General features: G+C 41.3%; 1 protein-coding gene across 1 annotated transcript in view; it reads left to right on the top strand.

Annotated features, from left to right (window-relative positions):
- The window catches only part of LOC113068964 (copine-8-like), a 136698-nt gene that overhangs the window by 21574 nt on the left and 90137 nt on the right, over positions 1–24987 (top strand). The window contains exons 5-6 of the mRNA XM_026241927.1: positions 15173–15212; positions 18091–18093. Coding sequence (XP_026097712.1) covers positions 15173–15212; positions 18091–18093 — 43 coding nt within the window. The remainder of the gene's footprint in view (positions 1–15172; positions 15213–18090; positions 18094–24987) is intronic.

The raw sequence follows: 24987 nt of genomic DNA, 5'->3' as shown, positions 1-24987 counted from the left end.
CTGAACTGAAGTCAATGAACAGCATTCTGACATATGAGTCTTTTTTGTCCAGATGTTTGAGTCCTGAGTGGACGGCAGTGGCGATGGCATCATCAGTCGAGCGGTTGGACCGATATGCAAACTGGAAAGGGTCCGGGGGGGGAGGGCAGACTTGATGTGGTGCATGACTAGCCGTTCAAAGCACTTCATGAGGATGGGAGAAATGCAACAGGACGGTAGTCATTGAAGCAGGATGGAGATGGCTTTTTCGGTACTGGAATGATGGTTGTAGTTTTGAAGCATGTGGGAACAACAGCCTGACTCAGTGAGATGTTGAAAATGTCTGTGAAGACATCAGTGAGTTCTGCTGCACAGTATTTCAGTACACGCCCAGGGATGTTGTCAGGGCCCAGAGCTTTGCGTGCATTTATTCTGCTGAAAGATCTCCTCACGCTGTCTGGGGTCAGCGTCATCACCTGGTCGCCGGGAGGAGGTGGAGTCTTCTTTGCAGTGGTGCTGTTTTGTTGCTCAAAGCGAGCGAAGAAGGTGTTCTGCTTATTTAGCAGAGAGATGTTGTTATCACAGGTCCGTGGTGGGGACTTGTAGTCCGTAATGGTCTGCCACAGGTTCCTAGTGTCTTTGCTGTCGCTGAATTGATGGGCTATCCTCCTGGAGTGCTGTCTCTTAGCCTCTCTGATGCCGTGGGACAGGTTGGCCCTGGCTGTTCTCAGGCCCACCCCAGTTCCAAAATTAATATTGATTTTGCATACAATACATTATAATTTTGTTATTTGAAAATTCACTTGCAACATTTCAAATGACTGATTTTGGTTTTAGTGTTTTATTTTTTTATAAGCAATTTATCAGTTATTGACCATAAAATTTAAATAATTATTGGCATCAGTTATATTTTAGTATTATTTATATACTATTATAGTATTTAATAATACTTTAAATGAGCTTTCATTTTATATTTACAGTTTTCAATTTTAATTGAGATATGTGTCCAAATCTTGGATCTTTGCAACAGATGTTATAAATCTGGCATGTGCGCTTGTTCATTTGTGTATGTGTGTGTTTGCTGATATTTATTATTTTGTGTCAGTCTAAACGTGTTTGTGTATGTATATTTAGGCATTTATGGGTGTATTTAGGAACAGATATGAGTCATTCTGTATCTGTTGGCCCAAGTGTGTGTGAGGAATTTGTGTGTGTCTCTAGGCTTCAGCATGAGTGTGTATGTCTGCAGGCAGGTTGTGTGTGTGTTGTCTCTGTGGATCGGTGTCCCCGCTCGACGGCCTGTCATACTCTGTCTGTAAATCTGCAGTAGACATGAGAGGGGTCATGAGGTCTTGCCTCTGAGACGATAGCGAAACCAAAGCACTGCTGATGAGGATGATATGGCACATCATCATGACAACAAGGGGAACTGATCCCCACCACTAAATGGAAGAAGCACAGAGACAATAAATAGATAATTGTGAGATTGAGCTGTATGTAACCCTAAATATATCTCAAGATTCATAGATCCTTCAATATATGTTGCTTTTCTAGTCCACTATCTTTTTCACTCTCTCTTTATGGCTTTATCTCTCCACTGCATTGTGACGGGGAGAAGAGAATGATTCATGATGTATCTGCTTTAATGATGTTGTTCCTCCTTCTTAATGAGAAACAGGCAAGTGTCAGCTCCCCTCATAAGACCATAATCTAATTAAAGTCCAGCTCAAAGTCTCCCACCACTGATTTTGGAAACAACTTTTGTCTGTTTCTCTTTTAATTGCAAGCTTTGAGCAAACATAACTATTATTAATGCTCATATTTAGGGTTAGGGATTTGAACATCTAGAACATGTCAAATTCAGTTCATGGAGGGCCACTGACACAACAAACCTGAACCATCTAATCAAGGTTCTCAGGGTTACAAGAAATTTCCTGGCAGGTGTTTGGAGCTGGTTTGAGCTTCACTCTGCAGGACACCAGCCTTCCAGGAGCAGGATTTGGTCTTGAATTTGTCCATCACCGATCTATGAACACCATAGCAACTACCCAAAACTCCATAGTAATCACCTAGCAACACTCTAGCAACCACCCAGTGCTCACCCAGTAGGAATTGCATGACAATACTTTAGAACCCACTTAGAATTCTCCAGCAGCCACACAGAACACAATACCAACCACCCTTATATGGATAGTTCACCCACAAATGAAAATTCTATAATAATTTTTTCACCCTCATGTCTTTCCAAATCCATAAGACTTTCGTTAATCTTCAGAACAAAAATGAAAATTTCGGTCCCTCCATTGACAGTTTATCCAATTACCACTTTGACTCTTCAAAAAATGCTTCAACTGCATAGCTATGCCTTAGCAACCACTTAGAACACCATATAAATAAATAAATAAATAAATAAATAAATAAATAAATAAATGAACTCCATATCAGCTAAATAAAACACCTACATAAAAATGGCTTTGTAGTGATGGCGAAGTGAAGCATTCTGAACCAGTAAAGCTTTCAATACAATTGTATCAGAAAAAGGTTCATTACTCAGAGCTATTCAGCACAGTTTATGTTGTGGCCATCTAGTGGTACTGGCACTAAAATAAGTAAAATAACTGAAACATAAATTAAATCTGCGTTCTGTCTATTTTAAATCTGTCTCAGTCCTGTTTTTTCATAAGCAAAGTTAATTTGAGCTGAATATTTAATCATGATATTGAAAAAAAAAATGTTTATGCATTATAAAGTAATATTATAAAATGGTGCTAAGGTTTGCTTTGTTTGAACCAGATACTGAAGCAATCACTAGTGATGTGAAGTTCGGATCATTTTACCGACTCAGACCTTTGAGTCTCGTTCAGCAAAATGAACAAATCTTTTTTTCAAGTCATTCGTTCATTTCGTTCATTTTATCAAAATGTAATTAAAATGTTACGTGTTAATTCCTCAACACATCTAGTACTTACACAAACGTTGATCACACTACAAACAATACAAAACTAAAATCCTATTAAGATACAGAATAGATTAATTAATTTGTTACCTCGGTCTTCAGTCTGTGATTAGCTTACCTCACCTCTTGTCTGAAAAGTCTTCGGGTTCAAGTCAATCCTAAATCATGTGACAGCCCCATACGCTATGCCAATGCAGTCCGAGCCGGAAAGAGAATTGATTAGTTAATCTCATGAGTCTTCGGGTCGAGTCATTCCTTAATCACGTGACAGACCCATATGCTTAAACCAATGCAGTCCGAGCTGGAAAGAGAATTGATAAGTTCATCTCATGAGTTTTCGGGTCGATTCGTTCCTTAATCACGTGACAGACCCATACTCTAAAACCAGTGTAGTCCAAGCCAGAAAGAGAATTGGTTAGTTCATCTCATGAGACTTTTGGGTCAAAAGCAAATAACATTTTGAATCCTAAATAAGTTTCACTACAGTTCTATAGTTTAATCTGAAGGTTGAACTCATTTTTGAAGATTTGAATCCACTGTTAAAAAAAAAAAAAATCTTTTATCAAAGTGGAAGGGTCTGTCATTTGATTAAGGAACAACTCGACCCGAAGACTCGTGAGATGAACTAATCAGGGCCCTGTTCCCCGATAACGCTCATTCTTAGCGCTAAGACCTTGAAAGATGTATCTTACCAAAGTTGTTTATGTTCCTAAGTGTGTTCCCCAAAGTGTCTCTTAGGAAGCTTCTTAGCAAGCTGCCTCTTACGTCCGACGTTACAAGAGAGCTTTCCAAAGTGAGCGTGCTGAATTAGTTGGCATCAATTGCTCAGGAATCGATTTTCCACTTCACGCGAAGGTGCAATACAGCGTTAAGAAAGACAACCCGTTCTATGCCAATGAAACATTCTTCAAATTATTACAGTAACATTTATTTTAACATAGTTTAAGTTATCAGAAGAATATAGACTATAAATTAAACTATCAAATGGTCAGTAATATGTTCACACGATATGTTGTGACAGTTAGACGAACCGGGTATTCCTCGCTAATCATCCACCCTACTTATCCCATTGTGCCACTTGTGCTGCTTCTTGACATGGGTTTAACGACTTATAAAAATTATATAATACACTTTTATATTAATGGTAAGACACTTTACAATCAGAATTGATTGGCAAGCAGCTGCAGTTACTTCTGTTTAATGCGGTATTGATTGCAATTGGTTTATGTTTTTAATAAAAAGCAACCTATCTACAATGAACAGAGAGATAGAGAGAGAGAGTTAGATACAAAATATCTTGGGGAAGCAACGTAAAAAAGGGCACCAAGCCTCTCATCAGAAGAACTTGAAGTTTTGCTGGACCTTGCCACCAGGTCAGAGATCAAACCCCTATGGTCCACTATAACCTGCACGTTTATGGCCGCGTCTCCCTTTCGTGATAAGTAGCCTACGCTTGATCAATCAATGATGAATTGGCGATAGGGATGAGTGTGCCATCCACCAGGATGTAATCCCCAGCATGGCGCAGAAGGGCGTTGGTGACAGTGTGGACACACCTTGACACCGAGGTCTTGAGGCCGTAGCCCTCTCCCACAACCTCGATGAATCTCTCTGTAGCAAAAAAAAAAAAATGTAGCGCTGGCCTTCAGGGCTTAAAGCAAAATTCCCGCCGTGTTTGCCTGGCAAGTGCAGGGTCTGAGAAGGTCCAGCAGCTCCATAATGAGCTGCCTTGGGAGGCACATTTTTGAAATATAGCCACGTCACGCAAAATTTCAAAAAAGGCTTAAGTTTTGCCGAATAAAAAAATTGACATGGACTAAACGGCTTCGCGTCTGGCTCCATCTTTGATTCAATTAAAGGACACGTTGGATTGCTGTCATAGTTGGTCGCTTACTGGACACAACCATGATTACCCATTTATAGATCTCAGCCATTTAGAGCCAAATTGTTTGCAAAATTTTAATTATCAAATAAATTATTGCCAATTCGCTTTAATTACATTATGAAAATGCCTAGGCTAATTACCACCATATTAGTTCTGATACCACATAAAGTCAACTTCATAAATAGGCCTGTATCCATTGCAAACATAATTTATTATGTCTTTAAAAAATTGCATAAAATCATTGTTGAGCCCCAACATACCATAGGTGGACTTGTACTTCGCTGATTTCTAGAGACTGCTGTACAGTAGCATCTTGAGCTCAAACAATGCTAAGAGAGAGCTTACGAATTGGTCAGACCAACCTTACGAAACTGTGACTTACAGAAGATATACTTAGCGTACGAACATGTCGGGAATCGTGCCATAAGGTTAAGAGAGAGGTTAAGGAATAGGTTAAGAACTACTTAGCAAAAGAACATTTTGGGGAACCGGGCCCAATTCTCTTTCTGGTTCAGATTGCACTGGTTTAGTGTATGGGTCTGTCACGTGATTATGGAATGAATTAAAAACCTGATAGACCCGAACAATGAACTAATCAATTCTCTTTCCGGCTCAGACTGCATTGGTTTAGCGTATGGGGCTGTACCATGATTAAGGAACTAATCAAAAACCCGATAGACCCGACCAATGGACTAATCAATTATCTTTGTGGCTCAAGACTGCATTGACTGACACAGGTGAATTAATACTAGCGGAACAGAACCTACAGAATATTGCGCATGCACGACCAAATGAATTGACCCCTGAGATGACTCTTTCTTCCCGAGTCACATTAAAGATTTGTGCAAAATTAATCATTCAAGAACGACACATCACTAGCAGTCACGTAGTTTTCAAATGAATTAAGCTTCACATGCCTTTGGCAAAATGAATCAAGCTCCGATACAGTGCTTTGATGTGAAATGTGTTTTTATATATTTATTTTTTCATGCAAGCTTGGGAGCTTCAGTGTCAAGCATAACATCACTACACCCTTGCAACAATCCCTAGCTTCAAAGCAACCACCCAGCACTCACTGGCAACTGTATAGCAGTGCCTTAGCAACCTTTCAATAGCAGCCAGACAGAACACCCTATTAACCACCCCTAACACTATAGAACCCCACTAGCAACTGCTCAAGCACTATCCAGCACTCAGTAGCAACCGAATAACAACGCCTTTGCAACCACCTAGAACTTACTACCAAATGCATCATATACCAAGCATCAACCTAGCAAGAAACCATCAGCATAGCAAAAGAGTTAAAAATCATTCAGAATAGTCTAGTAACCAAATAGCATTGTTCTGGGAACCATCAACAACATCCTAGCATCACAACATAAAAACAAGTTATTTACAGGCAGCAGCACTCTCTTTGTGATACAATTAACTTTTATTATTATTGTTTTTTTCCTATAGACAATTCCACAATGCAGGCAGCCTGTTGCTCTGTATTGATTTTGATCTCACTTCATCTGAGCAAACTGTAGCATTAGCAATGCAATTTATGATAAATGTGTCATATTTCAGTTCTGCTCGTTTGGATTGTGTGCATATTTGTGTGTGTTAGAATGACAGATTCCCGTCAGCATCATAATGTTTTGCTATAAATAGTGTTGGGAGAGAGAAGCATAATGCGGTTTATTCGGAGTGTGTAAATGGGAAGCTGTGTGCATATCATTCTCTTCAGGGTCTGTGGAATGTGTGGGGAGACAGCAGACCATGTTACAATCTGCTGTGATGGCTACATCAAGCATCTTTATGTATGCACACATAATTTATTTTCTGCCACTTGTTTCTCAGGGAAGGAGAGCCAGAGTGGCTTGTTTGTATTTTGTAAATTTCAAGTCTTTATACCAGAATTCATTAATGGTGTAAACTAAAACACAGTCTCAATCTCATGGCAATTCATAAAAATTTTAAATGTAAAGAAAATTCTAAATAAAATTTCAATCTAAAAGTTCTTCCTGTTGGTCAGTGTGGCAAATCTGTGTGACAAACTTGTTGCAAAATCTGAGGGGAGAACTTCTACATTCATGCAAAACTTCCAGTCGCCTGGATTTAACCCATGAAAATTTGCCAAACAAATGTAAATGTGACTGCACCTTATATCTCTTTCTTCAGATATGTCTGTCCTGGTAGAAAGACTCCCGTTGCTCTACCTCAGCCACTATTTTATTCTGTACATTTGAAAAACAACAAACAAACAAATACAATAAAATAAATTATAATTTTTGTTTACACTTCTGACATTCTGACATTATTGCAGTATTAAGAAAGAACCGTACAAAATATTCTGAGGACACAGTTTTTTATTGTATCATGTTTACCTTCAGTGGTGTGATATCTGGAGGACTCTGGGAAGAGTTTCTTATTAATAGTCTTGGAATTTAGTCTAGAGGTGATTTGTTTGTTATTGAATGAGGCTTTGCACTTGAGTTCTAGGAACAAGGAGCCTTTCAGTGTCAGTTTGGACAGTCTGAGAGGAAATTTCCAAGCACAGTTAGTGAGTGATTAAATTATGGTGACAAAACTGAAAAAAACGATATACAGTATTGTTCAAAATAATAGCAGTACAATGTGACTAACCAGAATAATCAAGGTTTTTAGTATATTTTTTATTGCTACGTGGCAAACAAGTTACCAGTAGGTTCAGTAGATTCTCAGAAAACAAACAAGACCCAGCATTCATGATATGCACGCTCTTAAGGCTGTGCAATTGGGCAATTAGTTGAAAGGGGTGTGTTCAAAAAAATAGCAGTGTCTACCTTTGACTGTACAAACTCAAAACTATTTTGTACAAACATTTTTTTTCCTGGGATTTAGCAATCCTGTGAATCACTAAACTAATATTTAGTTGTACGACCACAGTTTTTTAAAACTGCTTGACATCTGTGTGGCATGGAGTCAACCAACTTGTGGCACCTCTCAGCTGTTATTCCACTCCATGATTCTTTAACAACATTCCACAATTCATTCACATTTCTTGGTTTTGCTTCAGAAACAGCATTTTTGATATCACCCCACAAGTTCTCAATTGGATTAAGGTCTGGAGATTGGGCTGGCCACTCCATAACATTAATTTTGTTGGTTTGGAACCAAGACTTTGCCCGTTTACTAGTGTGTTTTGGGTCATTGTCTTGTTGAAACAACCATTTCAAGGGCATGTCCTCTTCAGCATAGGGCAACATGACCTCTTCAAGTATTTTAACATATGCAAACTGATCCATGATCCCTGGTATGCGATAAATAGGCCCAACACCATAGTAGGAGAAACATGCCCATATCATGATGCTTGCATCTCCATGCTTCACTGTCTTCACTGTGTACTGTGGCTTGAATTCAGAGTTTGGGGGTCGTCTCACAAACTGCCTGTGGCCCTTGGACCCAAAAAGAACAATTTTACTCTCATCAGTCCACAAAATGTTCCTCCATTTCTCTTTAGGCCAGTTGATGTGTTCTTTGGCAAATTGTAACCTCTTCTGCACATGCCTTTTTTTTTAACAGAGGGACTTTGCGGGGGATTCTTGAAAATAGATTAGCTTCACACAGACGTCTTCTAACTGTCACAGTACTTACAGGTAACTCCAGACTGTCTTTGATCATCCTGGAGGTGATCATTGGCTGAGCCTTTGCCATTCTGGTTATTCTTCTATCCATTTTGATGGTTGTCTTCCGTTTTCTTCCACGTCTCTCTGGTTTTGCTCTCCGTTTTAAGGCATTGGAGATCATTTTAGCTGAACAGCCTATCATTTTTTGCACCTCTTTATAGGTTTTCCCCTCTCTAATCAACTTTTTAATCAAAGTACGCTGTTCTTCTGAACAATGTCTTGAACGACCCATTTTCCTCAGCTTTCAAATGCATGTTCAACAAGTGTTGGCTTCATCCTTAAATAGGGGCCACCTGATTCACACCTGTTTCTTCACAAAATTGATGACCTCAGTGATTGAATGCCACACTGCTATTTTTTTGAACACACCCCTTTCAACTAATTCAACTAATTGCCCAATTGCACAGCCTTAAGAGCGTGCATATCATGAATGCTGGGTCTCATTTGTTTTCTGAGAATCTACTGAACCTACTGGTAACTTGTTTGCCACGTAGCAATAAAAAATATACTAAAAACCTTGATTATTCTGGTTAGTCACATTGTACTGCTATTATTTTGAACAATACTGTATATAGATAAATAAATGTGCTAACAAAATGTACTAATATAAAAACTGGACACTAATTTAAGAAAACATGAGAACATTATACACACACACACACACAAAGGTTTTTCAGGGTTTCTTAAGTAGTTCTTTTAGGTGGTCGATGTGCCATCCAAAGAACCCATTAAGCCCCTGTATAATTCTTTAAAGGTTCTGTAACTTTATATTAGTCTCTTAGTTAATTTGGGGAAAGGAATTAAAAAATAATAATAATAATAAAATGAAAAACCTTCAAATACAGTGTATTTCCTGAGGATATCTTGGTTCTCAAACTTTTTGATCCAAGGCCCCCTATAAGAAAATATTCCAGGGCTGCCACACAAGATGTTTTGATCTCAGAAAAGATAAAAGTCATTCATAACAGCTTTTGCCATGGTAGTAAATTCGAATTCATAGCAAACATTTGAGAGTATCATAGTAACATATCTTAAATCTAAAGAGGAGAATGGGTTTACTATTATAGTTTTATATTACACCATTTGACAAAGCATACGGTATGACATCTTTTAAAAATAGGTGCTATATCACACTTGAAGTGGTTCACCTTTAGTTGATCCTGATAAGTGCTCGTCATCACAATTGTAAACACAGTGGCTTTTTTCTTTCGTGAGGGGGTTTGGCGTCACGGCATCTTTGTTTCCAGGCAGTACATTAAATAACGCGACATCTACGTCTATCCAAAATCCTGTATAAATCAACCAATTTTACGACGACTTCGAAACTCCTGAAGTGTTTCTACTTTTTTCAGGTGCCATATGCATCAGACACAGTGGTGGGCCGTTAGGGTCAGCAGGACCTATAAAAATTTAACTGTTTGAAAATGTTTTTATTATTATTATTATTATTTTAGGTATCATTTTCATTTGTGTAATGTCCACAAAATGGCCTATGATTAGTTTCATTGAGGTTGAACTGGAATATCCAACATAAAAAAAGGCTGTGGCCAGAACTACAGAAAGTGCTACCCTTTTGTTCAAAGATATTGCATCTGATTTGTAAAAAGCATTAGTGACAGAATCATCAGGCAATCAAATTTTGACATTCAATGACAGCAGGCCCTCTGGGTCCAGCGACATGCCCAGTGCTTACCCCCAGCATTTAATAGGTAATTTCCAAGGTATAAAAGTGAAATTCAATGAAAAGAAAATGACAGCCACAGTCACTAGTGCCTAAACCAGACCTTGTTGCCTTTTTCAAGGTGCTCTTTTGCAGACAAAAAAAACATTTGAGAAAAGATAACCTACTCAAACTGAATTCGCTAAAAAAGGATTTGTGCGTCATTTCAAAGATTGCAGCTATGAGTGCTATGAGTGGCTAACATCTAACACCGAGCACAAGTTATTTGGCCATGTTTTCTTTTTAATACCAGTAAAGGGACATGGAATGACAGACGCACTGACTTTATTTACAAGTGAAAGGTTCAAGTTTATTCAAGTTTATTTGTATAGCGCTTTTTACGATACAAATTATTGCAAATCAGCTTTACAGAAAATTAAGTTTCTACAATATTTAGTACAATATTCTACAACACATCCTGCCCCAAAGGGCACCTGCTGCCTCCTCCCATCCCGCCGGCCGCAGTGCTCCAGCCTGCTCGTCATCGAGGGCTGGCCCCTGCATCTGCCCCCGCTCCCGTGCCGCATCCGCAGCAGCCTCCAGCAAAGCAGCGCCGTGGAGCCGGGCGTGTGGTCAACAAAGGCCCTACTCACGCACCTTCTGCCAACCCATGGAACCAGGTCAGCACTGCACCCCACACTCGCACCACACTCCGGCCTGCTCACAAGCCGCCCGAGTTGGGCCCCTGTGTTCCATCTCGCTGGCTTCTGCGGACCATCAGCCTCGGCTATGTGATTCTGTTCGCCCAGCATCCCCCCAGTTTCCGCGGTATCCGCTTCACTACAGTGAAAGCGTCCGATGCCCCTGTTTTGCAGGAAGAGATCGCGGTACTACTGGCGAAGGACGCGATAGAGCCGGTCCCTCCAGCCGATATGAGGACAGGGTTTTACAGCCCTTACTTCATTGTACCAAAGAAAGGCGGTGGGTTACGACCGATCTTGGATCTGCGAGTTTTGAACTGGGCCATACACCGGCTAACGTTCAAGATGTTGACGCAAAAACGCATTTTTGGGTGCGCCCGTCCTCAAGATTGGTTTGCAGCGATCGACCTGAAGGATGCGTACTTTCATGTATCCATCCCTCCGTGCCACAGACCCTTTCTGAGGTTTGCGTTCGAAGGACGGGCATATACTGTAAGTACAAGGTCCTTCCCTTCGGGCTGTCCCTATCTCCATGTGTCTTCACGAAAGTCACAGAGGCAGCTGTTGTTCCCCTCAGAGAGCAGGGTGTTCACATTCTCAAATATCTAGATGATTGGCTGATACTAGCACAATCTCGGGATCAGTTGTGCGAGCACAGGGATTTGGTTCTCCGGCACGTGAGCCTGTTGGGTCTTAGTGTCAACTGGGAAAAGAGCAAACTCTTGCCGAGGCAGAGGATCTCTTTTCTTGGTATGGAGTTGGACTCGGTCGAACAGACAGCAGCGGTCCCACTTAAACTTTTTCAGAGGCTTCTGGGGCATATGGCGGTTGTGGTGGCACTTACACTGCTTGGCCTGTTACATATGAGACTGCTCCAGCACTGGCTTTATGGCCGAGTCCCGAGGTGGGCGTGCAAGCGCGGCACTCACCGGGTCCATATTACACCGGCCTGTAACCAAACCCTCACCCTCTGGTCAGATCTTGCATTTCTCCGGGCAGGGGTTCCCCTACAGCAGATCTCCAGGCATGCTGTGGTCTACACGGATGCCTCCACCACCAGCTGGGGGGCCACGTACAATGGGCATGCAGTCTTAGGGGTTTGGACAGGACTGCAGTGGCACATCAGTTGCCTAGAGTTTTAGCAGTGCACCTTGCCTTGAACCATCTCAAAGGTCTTTTACGAGGCAAGCATGTGCTGGTCCCAACGGACAACACAGCAACCGTTGCGTACATCAACCAACAAGGTGGTCTGCGCTCTCATCACGTCACAACTCGTCCGCCACCTCCTCTTTTGGAGTCAGAAGGTTCTGAGGTCACTTCATGCTGTTCACATTCCGGGCCTGCTCAACCGTACAGCCGACGAGCTGTCTCGAGCAATGCTCCCGGGAGAATGGCAACTCCATCTGCTGACAGTCCAGCTGATTTGGAGACTATTCGGAGCCGCTCAGGTAGAGCTGTTTGCTTCTCCACAGACCTCTCAATGCCAGTTGTGGCACTCCTTGACCGAAGGAACTCTCGGCATGGATGCACTGGCACTCAGCTGGCCGCAGGGCCTACGCAAGTATGCGTTTCCCCCAGTGAGCCTTCTAGTAAAGACACTGTGCAAAGTCCGGGATGGACGAGGAGAAAGACTTGTTAGTGGCGCTGTATTGGCCAACTCGGACCTGGTTCCCCAAACTAGTGCTCCTCTCGACAGCCCCTCCTTGGCCGATTACTCTGAGGAAGGATCTACTGGCTCCAGACCTTTGGAAACTCCATGTCTGGTCCCTGGACGGGACGCAGAGGTTCTAGGTGACCTACTCCAAGAGGTAGTGAACACCATCACTTCGGCAAGAGCACCGTCTACGAGACATGCTAACGCCTTGAAGTGGAACCTGTTCATCGAGTGGTGTTCTTCTCGCAGAGAAGACCCCCAAAGGTGCCTGATTGCGGTCGTGCTTTCCTTTTTGCAGCAAGGGCTGGAGCGAAGGCTGTCTCCTTCCACCCTCAAAGTCCAGGTTGCTGTTATTGCTGCGTACCACGACCCCGTGAATGGGAAGTCTTTGGGTAAGGATGACCTCATCGTCAGGTTCCTTAGAGAGGCTAGGAGGTTAAATCCTTCCCGGCCCCCCTCTATACCCTCTTGAGGCCTGACTCTAGTGCTTAAATCATGAAAAAATATAGTGATTAAACTTTTGTAAGACACTGTTTGTTGTAGAAAGTTCATATGCAAGGGACTGTCACTGACCACAAATATTGATGTGCTTCACACCTGGGCATATAAAGATCCAACTCCCTAATGGGCCTATCAGAGTTTCTTTTTTTTTTTAAAACATGTTTTAAGTAAATAGTTCACACTTATAATCAAAATATAAATAAGGAGTGTCAGAGGCTAATTTTTGAGCTCATTGTTGCACATCCTTGTGTCATTTTTGGAAACAGTTTATCTGCAACATGATGAACATCACATGTCTGGCATGTGTCCTGTCTTTCACCTTGCACACAGATCCAGTAATGCAGCCACATTCCTAAGAAAATGATTGTTAGCATATATTGTGCAGAGTGCAATACCAGTAGCACACATGCATAACCCATAGGCAAACAATACAAATTCTAACATATAGCCTACTTAAAATAAATACTCAGCACAACCACCATACAACAATGCTGTTTGTAGTAAAACTGCGCTCAGTCTGCCCCAAAACCATGGTCACTGCACGTTTACTTAAACCATGCAAAATTTTCCTAAGGAAATAAAGGAAAAATATACTCACTCATCAGAAACAATATGCTCTGTCACTCCAGATAACTATTTGTGGGTCTTGATTAGTTTTGGCAACAAAGACGATTGCCCACTGTAACGAATGGTTACTCAAGAGAGTATATGACGAAGTGTATTCACAGATAATTTATCTTCCATTATGTGACAAATCTGAATCAGAAACCTACTTTTTAGGCTACTTTTCAAGTCATTTCAAAGATGGAAAAAAAAGGAATCTTGTGGAAGAATCAATTAAATGTGGACAATGTACTCTGTCAATATTACATTAAAGTCAGCTAGTTTGCACCTCTGCCAAAAGCATTCCCACCTTCCAGTAGCTCCCTCAAGGGTGTAGACTTGTTCCCTAGAGTGTCTTCACTTCTTTGGAACCAGGCTAGTTGTTTGTGTGTGTGTGTGTGTGTGTGTGGGCATGTTTTTGTGACATATCAGGACACAACTCTGTATAATGACATGGGTATGACACAGGTATTACAAGGAGAGGGTGACTTATGAGGACATAAGCCATGTCCCCATTTTTCAAAACGCTTATAAATCATACAGAATGAGGTTTTTTGAGAAAGTAAAAATGCACAAAAGTTTCCTGTGAGGGTTAAGGTTAGGGGTAAGGTTGGTGAATGGCGATAGAATATACAGTTTGTACAGTATAAAAACCATTACGCCTATGGGATGTCCCCACTTTTCACAAAAACAAACGTGTGTGTGTGTGTGTGTGTGTGTGTGTGTGTGTGTGTGTGTGTGTGTGTATGCCAGACCGCCAGGGTTAACCCTGTGTCAATGGAACTTCTTGTGTAACATACCTCATAAACTTAATTCATTCAGACACATATATGTCAGTGGAGGTTGCATGAAAGAGAATATGAAGAATTTGTCAAAATTAAAAGGTTGAGTCTAATTATGCTAAACATACAGCTGGGTTTTGTCTGATTTTGCTGACCCATGTTATGACAAAGAAACTGGAACTTCCATTTAAAAAAACAAAAACAAAAAAAAGGTATATCATGCATAAATAAATCTGATGCAGGCAGCATTTTCAAAAGTAGGAAGCAGTCCCATAATGCATTGCATCGAGGTCAGTGCAAACATTCATCCAATATGGTGAACAAAGTTCAAAGAAATGTTGATTATAAATATAATTATTGAAGAAAAGTTGTGATTATACATCGTATTCAAAATAGAATACCAAATATTGTTTTGATTCTTCACCTTAGCACAACATACTAATGACAGATTGTCAGTCAAGTCTCTCGTGCACTTCACATAAGGAACAATATATGTGTGGTACACAGAGTTTGCTAGAGAGTGTTACAAATCTGCCGCTTATGTGTTTTCTTTTCAGTTAGGTTGTTGCCTAGAACATTGCGACATTTAGATTAGTCTAAGTAAGTTATGCCTGAATGTTTGGAATGTGTCAGTTGATTTCAGGAACTACAGCTAAAAGCAAATTTTTAAAATCTTTCTGGGCCAGCTTGTAATTTGAGATGATATAAGCAATAAATACAAAAAATTATGAATATACAAACAAAAAAACTGGTTATTCAGGTTGTGTGCCCTTCTCATTGTCGTTATCTTTGTTTTTTCAGGTATGATGTCGACTCCAAGAGCACAAACCTTTCAAAACATGTAAGTCTTCTCTACACGACTCCATAAATGCTTACCCTGACTTTCTTTAGCCCATTATGCGGTTAAGAATGCATCATACACACTAGCCCCACAATAAAACCATCTCACATTGCTCGTAATCAGCAGGTCTGTTTATATGAGAATAAAGAGGCAAAAGTGGGTTAATAGAGATATGTGATTAGAGAAGCTCTCACAGAGATGGTAGCATGACTGAAGCTGTGTTTTGGTGCTCAAGTGGGACCCCGAAGTATGATTTTACACACTAATGATGAGTTTCGAGCCAAAAACGCAAACTCACAGTGGTCCCATCTGTGCTCATCATGGAATGTGGCCGTATTCGTTCTGTCTTTATTTCTTTCATGCTCCAATCTAAAAACCAATTAACCCAGTATATCTACTCCAATCCTGACATTCACTATCTGTTCAGCCATCCATCCATCCATACCCCACACTGTAAAAAAAAAAAGTTTGTCAACTTAAAAAAATAAGGCAACTTATTGCAAGCGCTTTTTTGAGTAAACTTAACAAATGGGGACTAAAGTCCACCCACCTTAAAATAAATTAATATCACAAGTTGTCACAAAATAAATAGTCATGTTAGCCTAAGAAATATCAGAACATTTTTTTTTTTTAATTTACTGAACACAAGGCAATACACAATTTTAAAGTGAAAAGTGACATTCAGCCAAGTATGGTGACATACTCAGAATTCAAGCTCTACATTTAACCCATCCAAAGTGCACACACACACCCAGAGCAGGGTTCATCATTTATGCTGCAGAATCATGGGAGCAGTTGGGGGTTTGGTGCCTTGCTCAAGGGCACCTAAGTCGTGGTATTGCCGGCCCAAGTTTCGAACCCACAACCCTAGGGTTAGGAGTCAAACTATCTAACCACTAGGCCACGACTTTATATTATTCAAATAGTCTAAAAAAACAAAAGACCATAAAACGGGTCAAATAATTTTTTTATTATTGAAAGTTTGTGTCCAAAGCACAAGGTCATACCAAGTATTGTATATTAACTTCTTTACTCAATGCATTTTAGACTGAACTCAACACATGGTATATAATGCATGTTAAATAAATCCAGTGTTAATTATACCTTAATACATTAGCAGTCTTGTGGCATGAAGTCACATGTATGTAACATTTTTGTTTGTTTTTAAAGGAACCATTACGTGAAAATTACTATATTGCGTATTTTAACATCAACGTAACCCACTGGGCAAAGTTATGTCCAGTGGACGTCTTTTTATGTCTTTGCAGACATTGAAAAGACGTCCACTGAGGAGACAATGTTTTTATGGCGTCTTTTTTTTAATGTTTTTTATGTCTTCTGTACGTCCGATATAGACGTTCCCAGATCCTCCTTACAAGGTTGTGTTTTTTTTGTCAGACATCTAGAGAAGCTCTTATTGAGAATTAACAGAGGCTTAAATGTTGATACTTGATTCATTTGAAGTCACCATTGTGGTGGAAATTGTTTGGTTTAGTTAGGATCCTGGTCCAGTTACTGCTTGTGTTGGCTTGTTGACTTGTGTGTGTGCATGTGTGTGTTCGTTCACTGCTCTGTGTGTGTGCACTTTGGATGGTTAAATGTAGAGCATTAATTCGTCCTGAATGCCCTCGTCCTGAATGCCTTTCAACTTGCACGTGTCAGTGTTTATGAATAGATTAAATGAAACGGGACAAATTTAATCTTGACAATCAATGTATTAGTATAAAGATCTAAGCCTCAAGCATCGACGACAGATCGCTGTTTTTCAATGGAAAGCTTATAAAGACTGTATTTGCTACATTTGTGTGAGCAGTACACATAAAAACATGAACATTAGAAACACTTTACATACTAGATCGGTCGTAATATGAGTCATAAACACATACACAAATGTAAATCCCGGTTTAGTTAGAAAGGTAAGGGTCCACTGAACGACATCTCATGAAGCATGTTTAGTCCAACGAAGAAATAACATTGTAATATGGATCATAATTCCTTTGTTCGTTTCAGTTCTTCAGCGACAGAACTGCTTGTCCGTTATGGAATAAAACGGCATGGTTTTGCAGCGTACAGTGTCACAAACAGAATAAGGTGATCCACTGGAAAAAAGAATGAATGACAGATAGGCGAAAGATAGTATATTTGAATTTGGCGCTCCCTCGTGACACGCTCTGACGCACCTATCAGCTGATGGAGGCGGAACTTATAGCGATCGCCTTTTTCTTTGTTTCTTTTATTTTTCAACAGTTGTTATATATGTGAGAGTGTGTTTTATGTTGAATGTGAATGTATCTGCATGATTACCATCTGTTTGAGTGCAAATCAGCCCAGATCAGCTCGCTATTACTGAATGACCACGCCTATCAAAGTGAACGCGTCTATATGAATAGAGAGAGTGGATTATTGCATTTGTTTTATTACCATCTGTATAAGTGGCCATCAGCACTTATTTGCATCATAATTCATTGTAAATGCTGCATTTCTAGCAATCTCATGATTTTCTGTAATTGGCAAACAAAGTTAAATCTTTTTTTTATTTTTCTTATTATTCTCATTTTTCTTACTCCAATTATTCTTATTGTATTTTTCTAGTGCTCAAATAAATCACTTATATGATGTCTAGGTTTATGTTTAGTGTTTTATAATTGAAAAAAACTGCAGTGGTATGTTTACTGACTAAATAGTTTGTGTCACGTACTGGAACACAGGAGACGGAAGATCCAAGTGCAATGTGGTTTATTTTAGGGTAATCCAAATCAAGGTCAAGTAACAAGCCGGGGTCGTAACCAACAAGATCAAAACAGAAACAAACAAACAAACAAACAGAAACAAGACCTGGAACTCAAGGACTAGGAAACGCGAGGAAACTAGGTGACAGAAAGTAAGGACTCCATCAAGACAAACAGGAAAAGACTGGTTAATATAGGGAGTATAATGACTAATAAATGAAGACACCTGAGTGCAATTAACAGGAGTGCAATTACTGTGATGACGGGACAAGGCTAGTGGGAATTGTAGTGCCTATGGTGAGGTGCCTATAGGAAAGTGAGACCACTAGTGGACACCCAGGGAAACAGAGGCTAGACAGCATGACATTACCCCCTCCTCCACTGAGCAGCTACCAGATGCTCCACCCGAACCCAAGAAGAGATCAAGGAATACAGAGACAAGGAGGGAGGTGGAGCGGCAGAGGACCAGGGGGAGGGACAGCCATGCGGTCGAGACAGAAGCCCACCAGGGCGGTGCAGAAGACCACCACAGTGGGATTGATGATACATGAGAGCAATTCTGGATAGGCAAGTCTGAAACAGAGAACATGAACAAGTTAAGGGTGGCCTTCCTGGCCAAGACAGTATCAGTCGAGCGCTCAGAGAGTTTGGCCGAGATATGGAGAGGCTCTGGTAGTTCAGCAGACACATGGAGAGGCCTTGGTAGTTCAGCAGAGACGTGGAGAAGCTCTTGTAGTTCCGCAGAGTTTAGACTGGATTCAGGAAGATCTATGGTTACTTGACTCTGCTCATGAGGATCATTGGTGACTTGCATTTGCTCATGAAGATCAATGGTGACTTGACTCTGCTCATGAGGCTCATTGGTGACCTGAGTCTGCTCATGAAAATCATTGGTGACCTGACTCTGCTCATGAAGATCAATGGTGACTTGCATTTGCTCATGAAGATCAATGGTGACTTGCCTTTGCCCATGAAGATAGTCGAAGACTTGACCTTGCCCATGAAGAACACTGGTGACTTGACCTTGCCCATGAAGATCATTGGTGACTTGACTTTGTCCATGAAGATCACTGGTGACTTGACTTTGCACATGAAGATCAATGGTGACTTGAATTTGCCCATGAAGAACACCGGCGACTCTGGAGGGTCAGCTGTGGCTGTCATCCCGTGTAGAGGCGCTGGACAAGCGGCCATCTTGTGCCATGACTCTGGACCGGCGGCCATCCTAGGCAGTGGCGTTGGACCGGCGGCCATCTTGTGCTGTGGCGCTGGGCCGGCGGCCATATTGTGCAGTGGTGCTGGGCTGGCGGTCCTACTGCCTGTAGACCCCGGTCTAGAGTCGGCCACCTCACCGAAAGAAACAGGTGTGGCTGAGTCATCCCACCGAGATCAATGCTGTAGGTAATTGGTGAAGCCAAAAAAGTCCAGTATCTCCAGCCCCTTCGTCTCCCACCCAGGCAAAGGGTCATCCAGGCAGTCATTGAATAGGTCTTCAGGGCCTTATCATTATACCGCAACCCCACTGCCATTGTCCAGAACGTTTGTGCCAAGCACCCCACCTCACTCCCCTTTTGACGGAGAGTGGTTAGGTTGGAAAGTCTCCCCATCTGCTCCTTTATGGTGGCTGGGGTACTTATGTGAAATTCCACACTGCTGGATCTTGGCATGATGGAGTCCTTCTGTCACGTATGGGAACACAGGAGACAAAATATCCAAGTGCAATGTGGTTTATTTTAGGGTAATCCAAATCAAGGTCAAATAACAAGCCGGGGTCGTAACAGAAACAAAACAGATCAAAACAGAAACAAACAGGAATAAGAACTGGCTAATGAAGAGGCTAATGACTAATAAGTGAAGACACCTGAGTGCAATTAACAGGAGTGCAATTACTGTGATGAAGGGACAAGGCTAGTGGGAATTGTAGTGCCTACGGTGAGGTGCCTATGGGGGAGTGAGACCACTAGTGGACAACCAGGGGAACAGAGACCAGACAGCGTGACAGTTTGTAGAAGCCATCAATACTATCTGGAAATTAGGGGTGTAACGGTTCACAAAATTCACGGTTCGGTTCGATACGATACACTGATGTCACGGTTCGGTTCGGTTCGATACGTTTTAGATACAGCAAAATGTAAAAACATCTCAACTTTTCAGAATGCCGCAAGCGCACCGCGGGTCATGTGACAAGAACTAACCAATCAGCTTCATCCTTTCCCGTAACAACGTTGAGAGCTCAGCCAAGATGAAGGAACAGCTGATCATAGTTGTATATGGATTGCAATTTTGAAATAAATTCAGTAGCAGAGCTACTGCAAGCGATTTTTGAGCTGCAAATCCATTTATCCTTCGCTGAAATTTCCGCGTCTCATGGAGAGAGCACGTCATTGTTGCTTAGCAAAGACAGACGCCTCATGAGCGCTTCTGCCCGAGCGCTTTGGAAAGGAGGAGAAAGACGCGCTTAGCGTTTTCCATGCGTTTTTAGGCACGATATGTGAATGGCCCCTAAGGCGCTCGCTCACTCAGCACGCGCTGAAGGCTCGTTGCAAAATGTCTAATGCATTTAACAGACCAGAAATATAAGATCCTAAAATAACCAACAGGTCTGGTGTTTGGGTTGGATTCCCTGTAAGCTATAGTGTCTAAATGCTGCAGGGATAGTTTGCTGCGTGCATGTTTCTCCTTTTTTTCGTCTTTTCCCAGATAGTACTGACGCATATATCCCAGATATTCCCGCTGGTTTTTTTTTTTTTTTTTTTGTAATCCCGCTGGTGTACCCTGTCATGTTGCAGATGCGACATACCGTTGTTTTTTTATCCACCACTCTCTTGCCATCACCATTATAGCTTAAAGGGAATCCAAAGTGCACCCAAACACCAGACCTGTTGGTTATTGGAGGATCTTCTCATTTCTAGTCTGTTAAACGCATTAGCTATTTTGCAACGAGCCTTCAGCGTGTACTGAGTGAGCGAGCGCCTGCTGAGTAGCCTAACATAAACATATAAGATGGTGTTTTTTTCTTCTTCGGGAGTGTCAGGGGCGTTGCCTGTTACGTTGTTTGGGTTATTGGGCTACCTTGTTGAACGCATATCATTATATTTCTTTCTCTCTCTTTTTTTTTTTTTTTCAAATATAATTAATTACTCCAACGAACCGTTTGGTATACATAATGCGTACCGCGTACCGAACCGAAAGCGTCGTACCGAACGGTTCAATACGAATACGCGTATCGTTACACCCCTACTGGAAATATATTTTTGTATATTTGGGGGGTGGGGGTTGTAGACATAGTCTCATAAAAATATTTGCAGGGGTCTCATTTTTCATGAAATCTTATTCAGATTTGAAATAGAAACTCATGAGACATGTGGCTTTCAACCCATTACTTTTCTAGATTGGACTCCAGGACTCATTTCATGTTAGGTAGAGCACTTTCAGCTGTGAGTCCCATAATGGGGTGTGCTGGCTAACAGGTTAAGTTATTATTTTAAGTTGGGTGGCCATCTTGGGTGGTGGCGCTGAACTGGCGGCCTTCTTGCACTGTGGCGCTGGACTGGTGGCCACTTTGTGCTATGGTGCTGTGCTGGTGCCCATCTTGCCTCTTGGCGCTGGGTTGGCAGCCATCTTGTGCTTTGGCGCTGGGCTGGCGGCCATCTTGTCTCGTGGCGCTGAGCTGGCGGCCATCTTGTGCTGTGATGTGGGGCTGGCTTCCATCTTGCCCCGTGGTGCTGGGTTGGTGGCCATGTTGCCTCATGGCGTTGAGCTGACGGCCATCCTGTGCTGTTGTGTGGGGCTGATTTCCATCTTGCCTCGTGGTGCTGGGTTGGCGGCCATGCTGTGCAGCCGCGCTGGGTTGGCGGCCATTTTGTGCAGCAGCACAGGACTGGCGGCCATCTTGCATAGCGGCGCTGGCTCAGCCGATTTGCGCCTCCTCCCCCCTCTCTGTCTAACATGGGGAAACGGCGGCTCCCATCCGAACCCCGGGTCAAAGGGAGGCCACAGTGGAGATCGTTGCCAGACTTCCTCTCGACTACACACTCCGGAGCGACCTCCCCTGGTTCCACGGAACACAACTAGGCAAGTACCCTCAAATCCATTCCTCTCCCGTTTGATGGCTGGGGAGGTAATTGGAGCAGACATACCGCTGGATCTCTAGGATGGAGTCCTTCTGTGACGATCGTGCACCATAGAAACACAAGGAGAGGGAGAGATCCAATTGCAGGTATACTTTATTAACAAAAAAGGGTAATCAAAAAATAAAGAGTCCAAGGAGACAAACAAAACAAAAGAGGGAACCATAAGGAACGGAATGGGAACTCGGATGACGAGAAGGCAAGGGTAAGTCTCGGGAGACGAAAATATAGGCAACACGAAGGCTAAGGACTCAAACAACAGGGAAAGACAGGTATTTATAAGGAGACTAATGACAATAGATTTCCTGCACCTGGTGCAATTAATTGGAGTGCAATTACTGTGAAGACAGGACCAGACTAGAGGAATTATAGTGCCTATGGTGAAGTGCCTAAGGAGAAGTGAGCTCACTAGTGGACACCCAGGAAAACAGAGACTGACAGCGTGACGTATAATTAACACCTGTTTTTTTCAGAATTTAGCAGTAAGAAATTACTCGTCATCCAGTTTTTTATATCGACTATGCATTCCATTAGTTTTTCAAATTGGTGTGTTTCACCGGGCCGCGAAGAAATATAGAGCTGAGTATCATCAGCATAACAGTGAAAGCTAACACCATGTTTCCTGATAATATCTCCCAAGGGTAACATATAAAGCGTGAAGAGTAGCGGCCCTAGTACTGAGCGTTGAGGTACTCCATACTACACTTGTGATCGATAGGATACATCTTCATTCACTGCTACGAACTGATGGCGGTCATATAAGTACGATTTAAATCATGCTAATGCACTTCCACTGATGCCAATAAAGTGTTCAAGTCTATGCAAAAGAATGTTGTGGTCAATTGTATCAAACGCAGCACTAAGATGCAGTAAAACTAATAGAGAGATACACCCACGATCACATGGTAAAAGCAGATCATTTGTAACTAAGGAGAGCAGTCTCAGTATTATGATACAGTCTAAATCCTGACTGGAAATCCTCACATATACAATTTTTCTCTAAGAAGGGATATAATTGTGAGGATACCACCTTTTCTAGTAACTTGGACAGAAAAGGGAGATTCGAGATTGGTCTATAATTAACTAGTTCTTTGGGGTCAAGTTGTGTTTTTTTTTTTTTTTTTTTTTTTTTATGAGAGGCTTAATAACAGCCAGTTTGAAGGTTTTGGGGACACATCCTAATGACAATGAGGAATTAATAATAGTCAGAAGAGGATCTATGACTTCTGGAAGCACCTCTTTTAGGAGCTTAGATGGTATAGGGTCTAACATACATGTTGTTGGTTTAGATGATTTAACAAGTTTATACAATTCTTCCTCTCCTATCATAGAGAATGAGTGGAACTGTTCCCCAGGGGGTCTATAGTGCGCTGTCTGATGTGATACTTTAGCTGACGACTGAATGGTTTCAATTTTATCTCTAATAGTATCGATTTTAGAACTAAAGTAGTTCATGAAGTCATTACTGCTGTGGTGTTGGGAAATGTCAACACTTGTTGAGGCTTTATTTTTCATTAATTTAGCCACTGTATTGAATAAATACTTGGGGTTATGTTTGTTTTCTTCTAAAAGAGAAGAAAAGTAATCGGATCTAGCAGTTTGTAATGCTTTTCTGTAGGATAGGTTACTTTCCCGTCAAGCAATACGAAATACCTCTAGTTTTGTTTTCCTCCATCTGCACTCCAGCTTCATTTTCAAAAACTAGGTCATTTAATGCTAGTTAATTCAGCATTTATAGCACGGGAGACAATGAGCATCCATCAATGTGGCAAGGTTGAACTGTTTAACAAAACACATCATGGCATTTACTCAAACACGTGCCAACAATGCCATTTATTTAAACCACCCACACACTTCTCTGTAAACTTGCCATATCCCAGGCAGTGCTCCAGAGCATCTATATTGCTATTGTTTCCTGTAGCTGGCATGTGGACACATTAGCTGTAAAGAAACACATAAACTGATCTCTTCACACATCATGCACAGGAATAATTGAAAACACCACTCAGTAGCTCAGTAGCTCCTTTTATGCTTGATTATCTTTGAGAATTATTTGCCAAGGCAGTTAATCAGACCAATAATGAGGATTGTAGTCGGGGCATTGAAAGAATCTGACAAGGATTGCTTTCTCTTTCAGAATTCTTTTTTTTTTTTTTTTTGCTTTTTTTTTCGTCTATTTATTGTACAGAATAGGAGCTGTGTATAATGTGAGATATCGACTGTAGGTCAAAAACCTCTGATATCTACAGTATTGGTGAAGGAGGCTCATGACTTGGTGTAATATTAAGGTTTTTTTTAGTTGTTAGGCTCTTGTCTGAGCCTCCTCTGAGCCTCCTCATCCTCTCAGCACAGGTTCGTGTATTTACAGTAGGTAGACAGCCTAATTGGGCATTACCGCCGTAGTGCCGCGACGGTAACTGTAATTGTCCCGTCTTAAAATCTTTCATGAAACTTCCGCCAGGTGGTGCAAAGGGACGGATTGCGAAATGAATGTAATTGTAAAATGAGATAAAATGAAGAAGTAAAACAACAATAGCATTGTGAAATAACATTGTAACGTCTTTAAAAAATATTCAAACATTTACAGTGAGTTAATTTCAAATAGTAAGATAGTCTTAGGCTACAGTCTGCTCATCAAAAATAAAAGAAGACCTTTACACAAAGGATCATATGCATGCTATTGTTATTAAATAGTAAATAAATATAATGCCCATGTATGTGTGTGTATATATATTCGGATAAAAAGCTAAATGTTTTCATTTCGGTTCATTCTTGGTTAAAAAAAATCTTTAGGTTCCATATGGAGAGCGAAATGGGAACGGTCTAGCATTTAGCAATAATTATTAACTCTGTTTTTTATACTTGTTTGTTTTTAAACTACTAACACTTTGCATTTTTGAATTATGCCTTATATGT

The sequence above is a fragment of the Carassius auratus genome, unplaced genomic scaffold (assembly GCF_003368295.1).
Source record: "Carassius auratus strain Wakin unplaced genomic scaffold, ASM336829v1 scaf_tig00000272, whole genome shotgun sequence".
Classification (NCBI taxonomy): domain Eukaryota; kingdom Metazoa; phylum Chordata; class Actinopteri; order Cypriniformes; family Cyprinidae; genus Carassius; species Carassius auratus.
The sequence above is the reverse complement of the archived record's forward strand: the minus strand, read 5'-3'. Positions and strand labels throughout refer to the sequence as shown.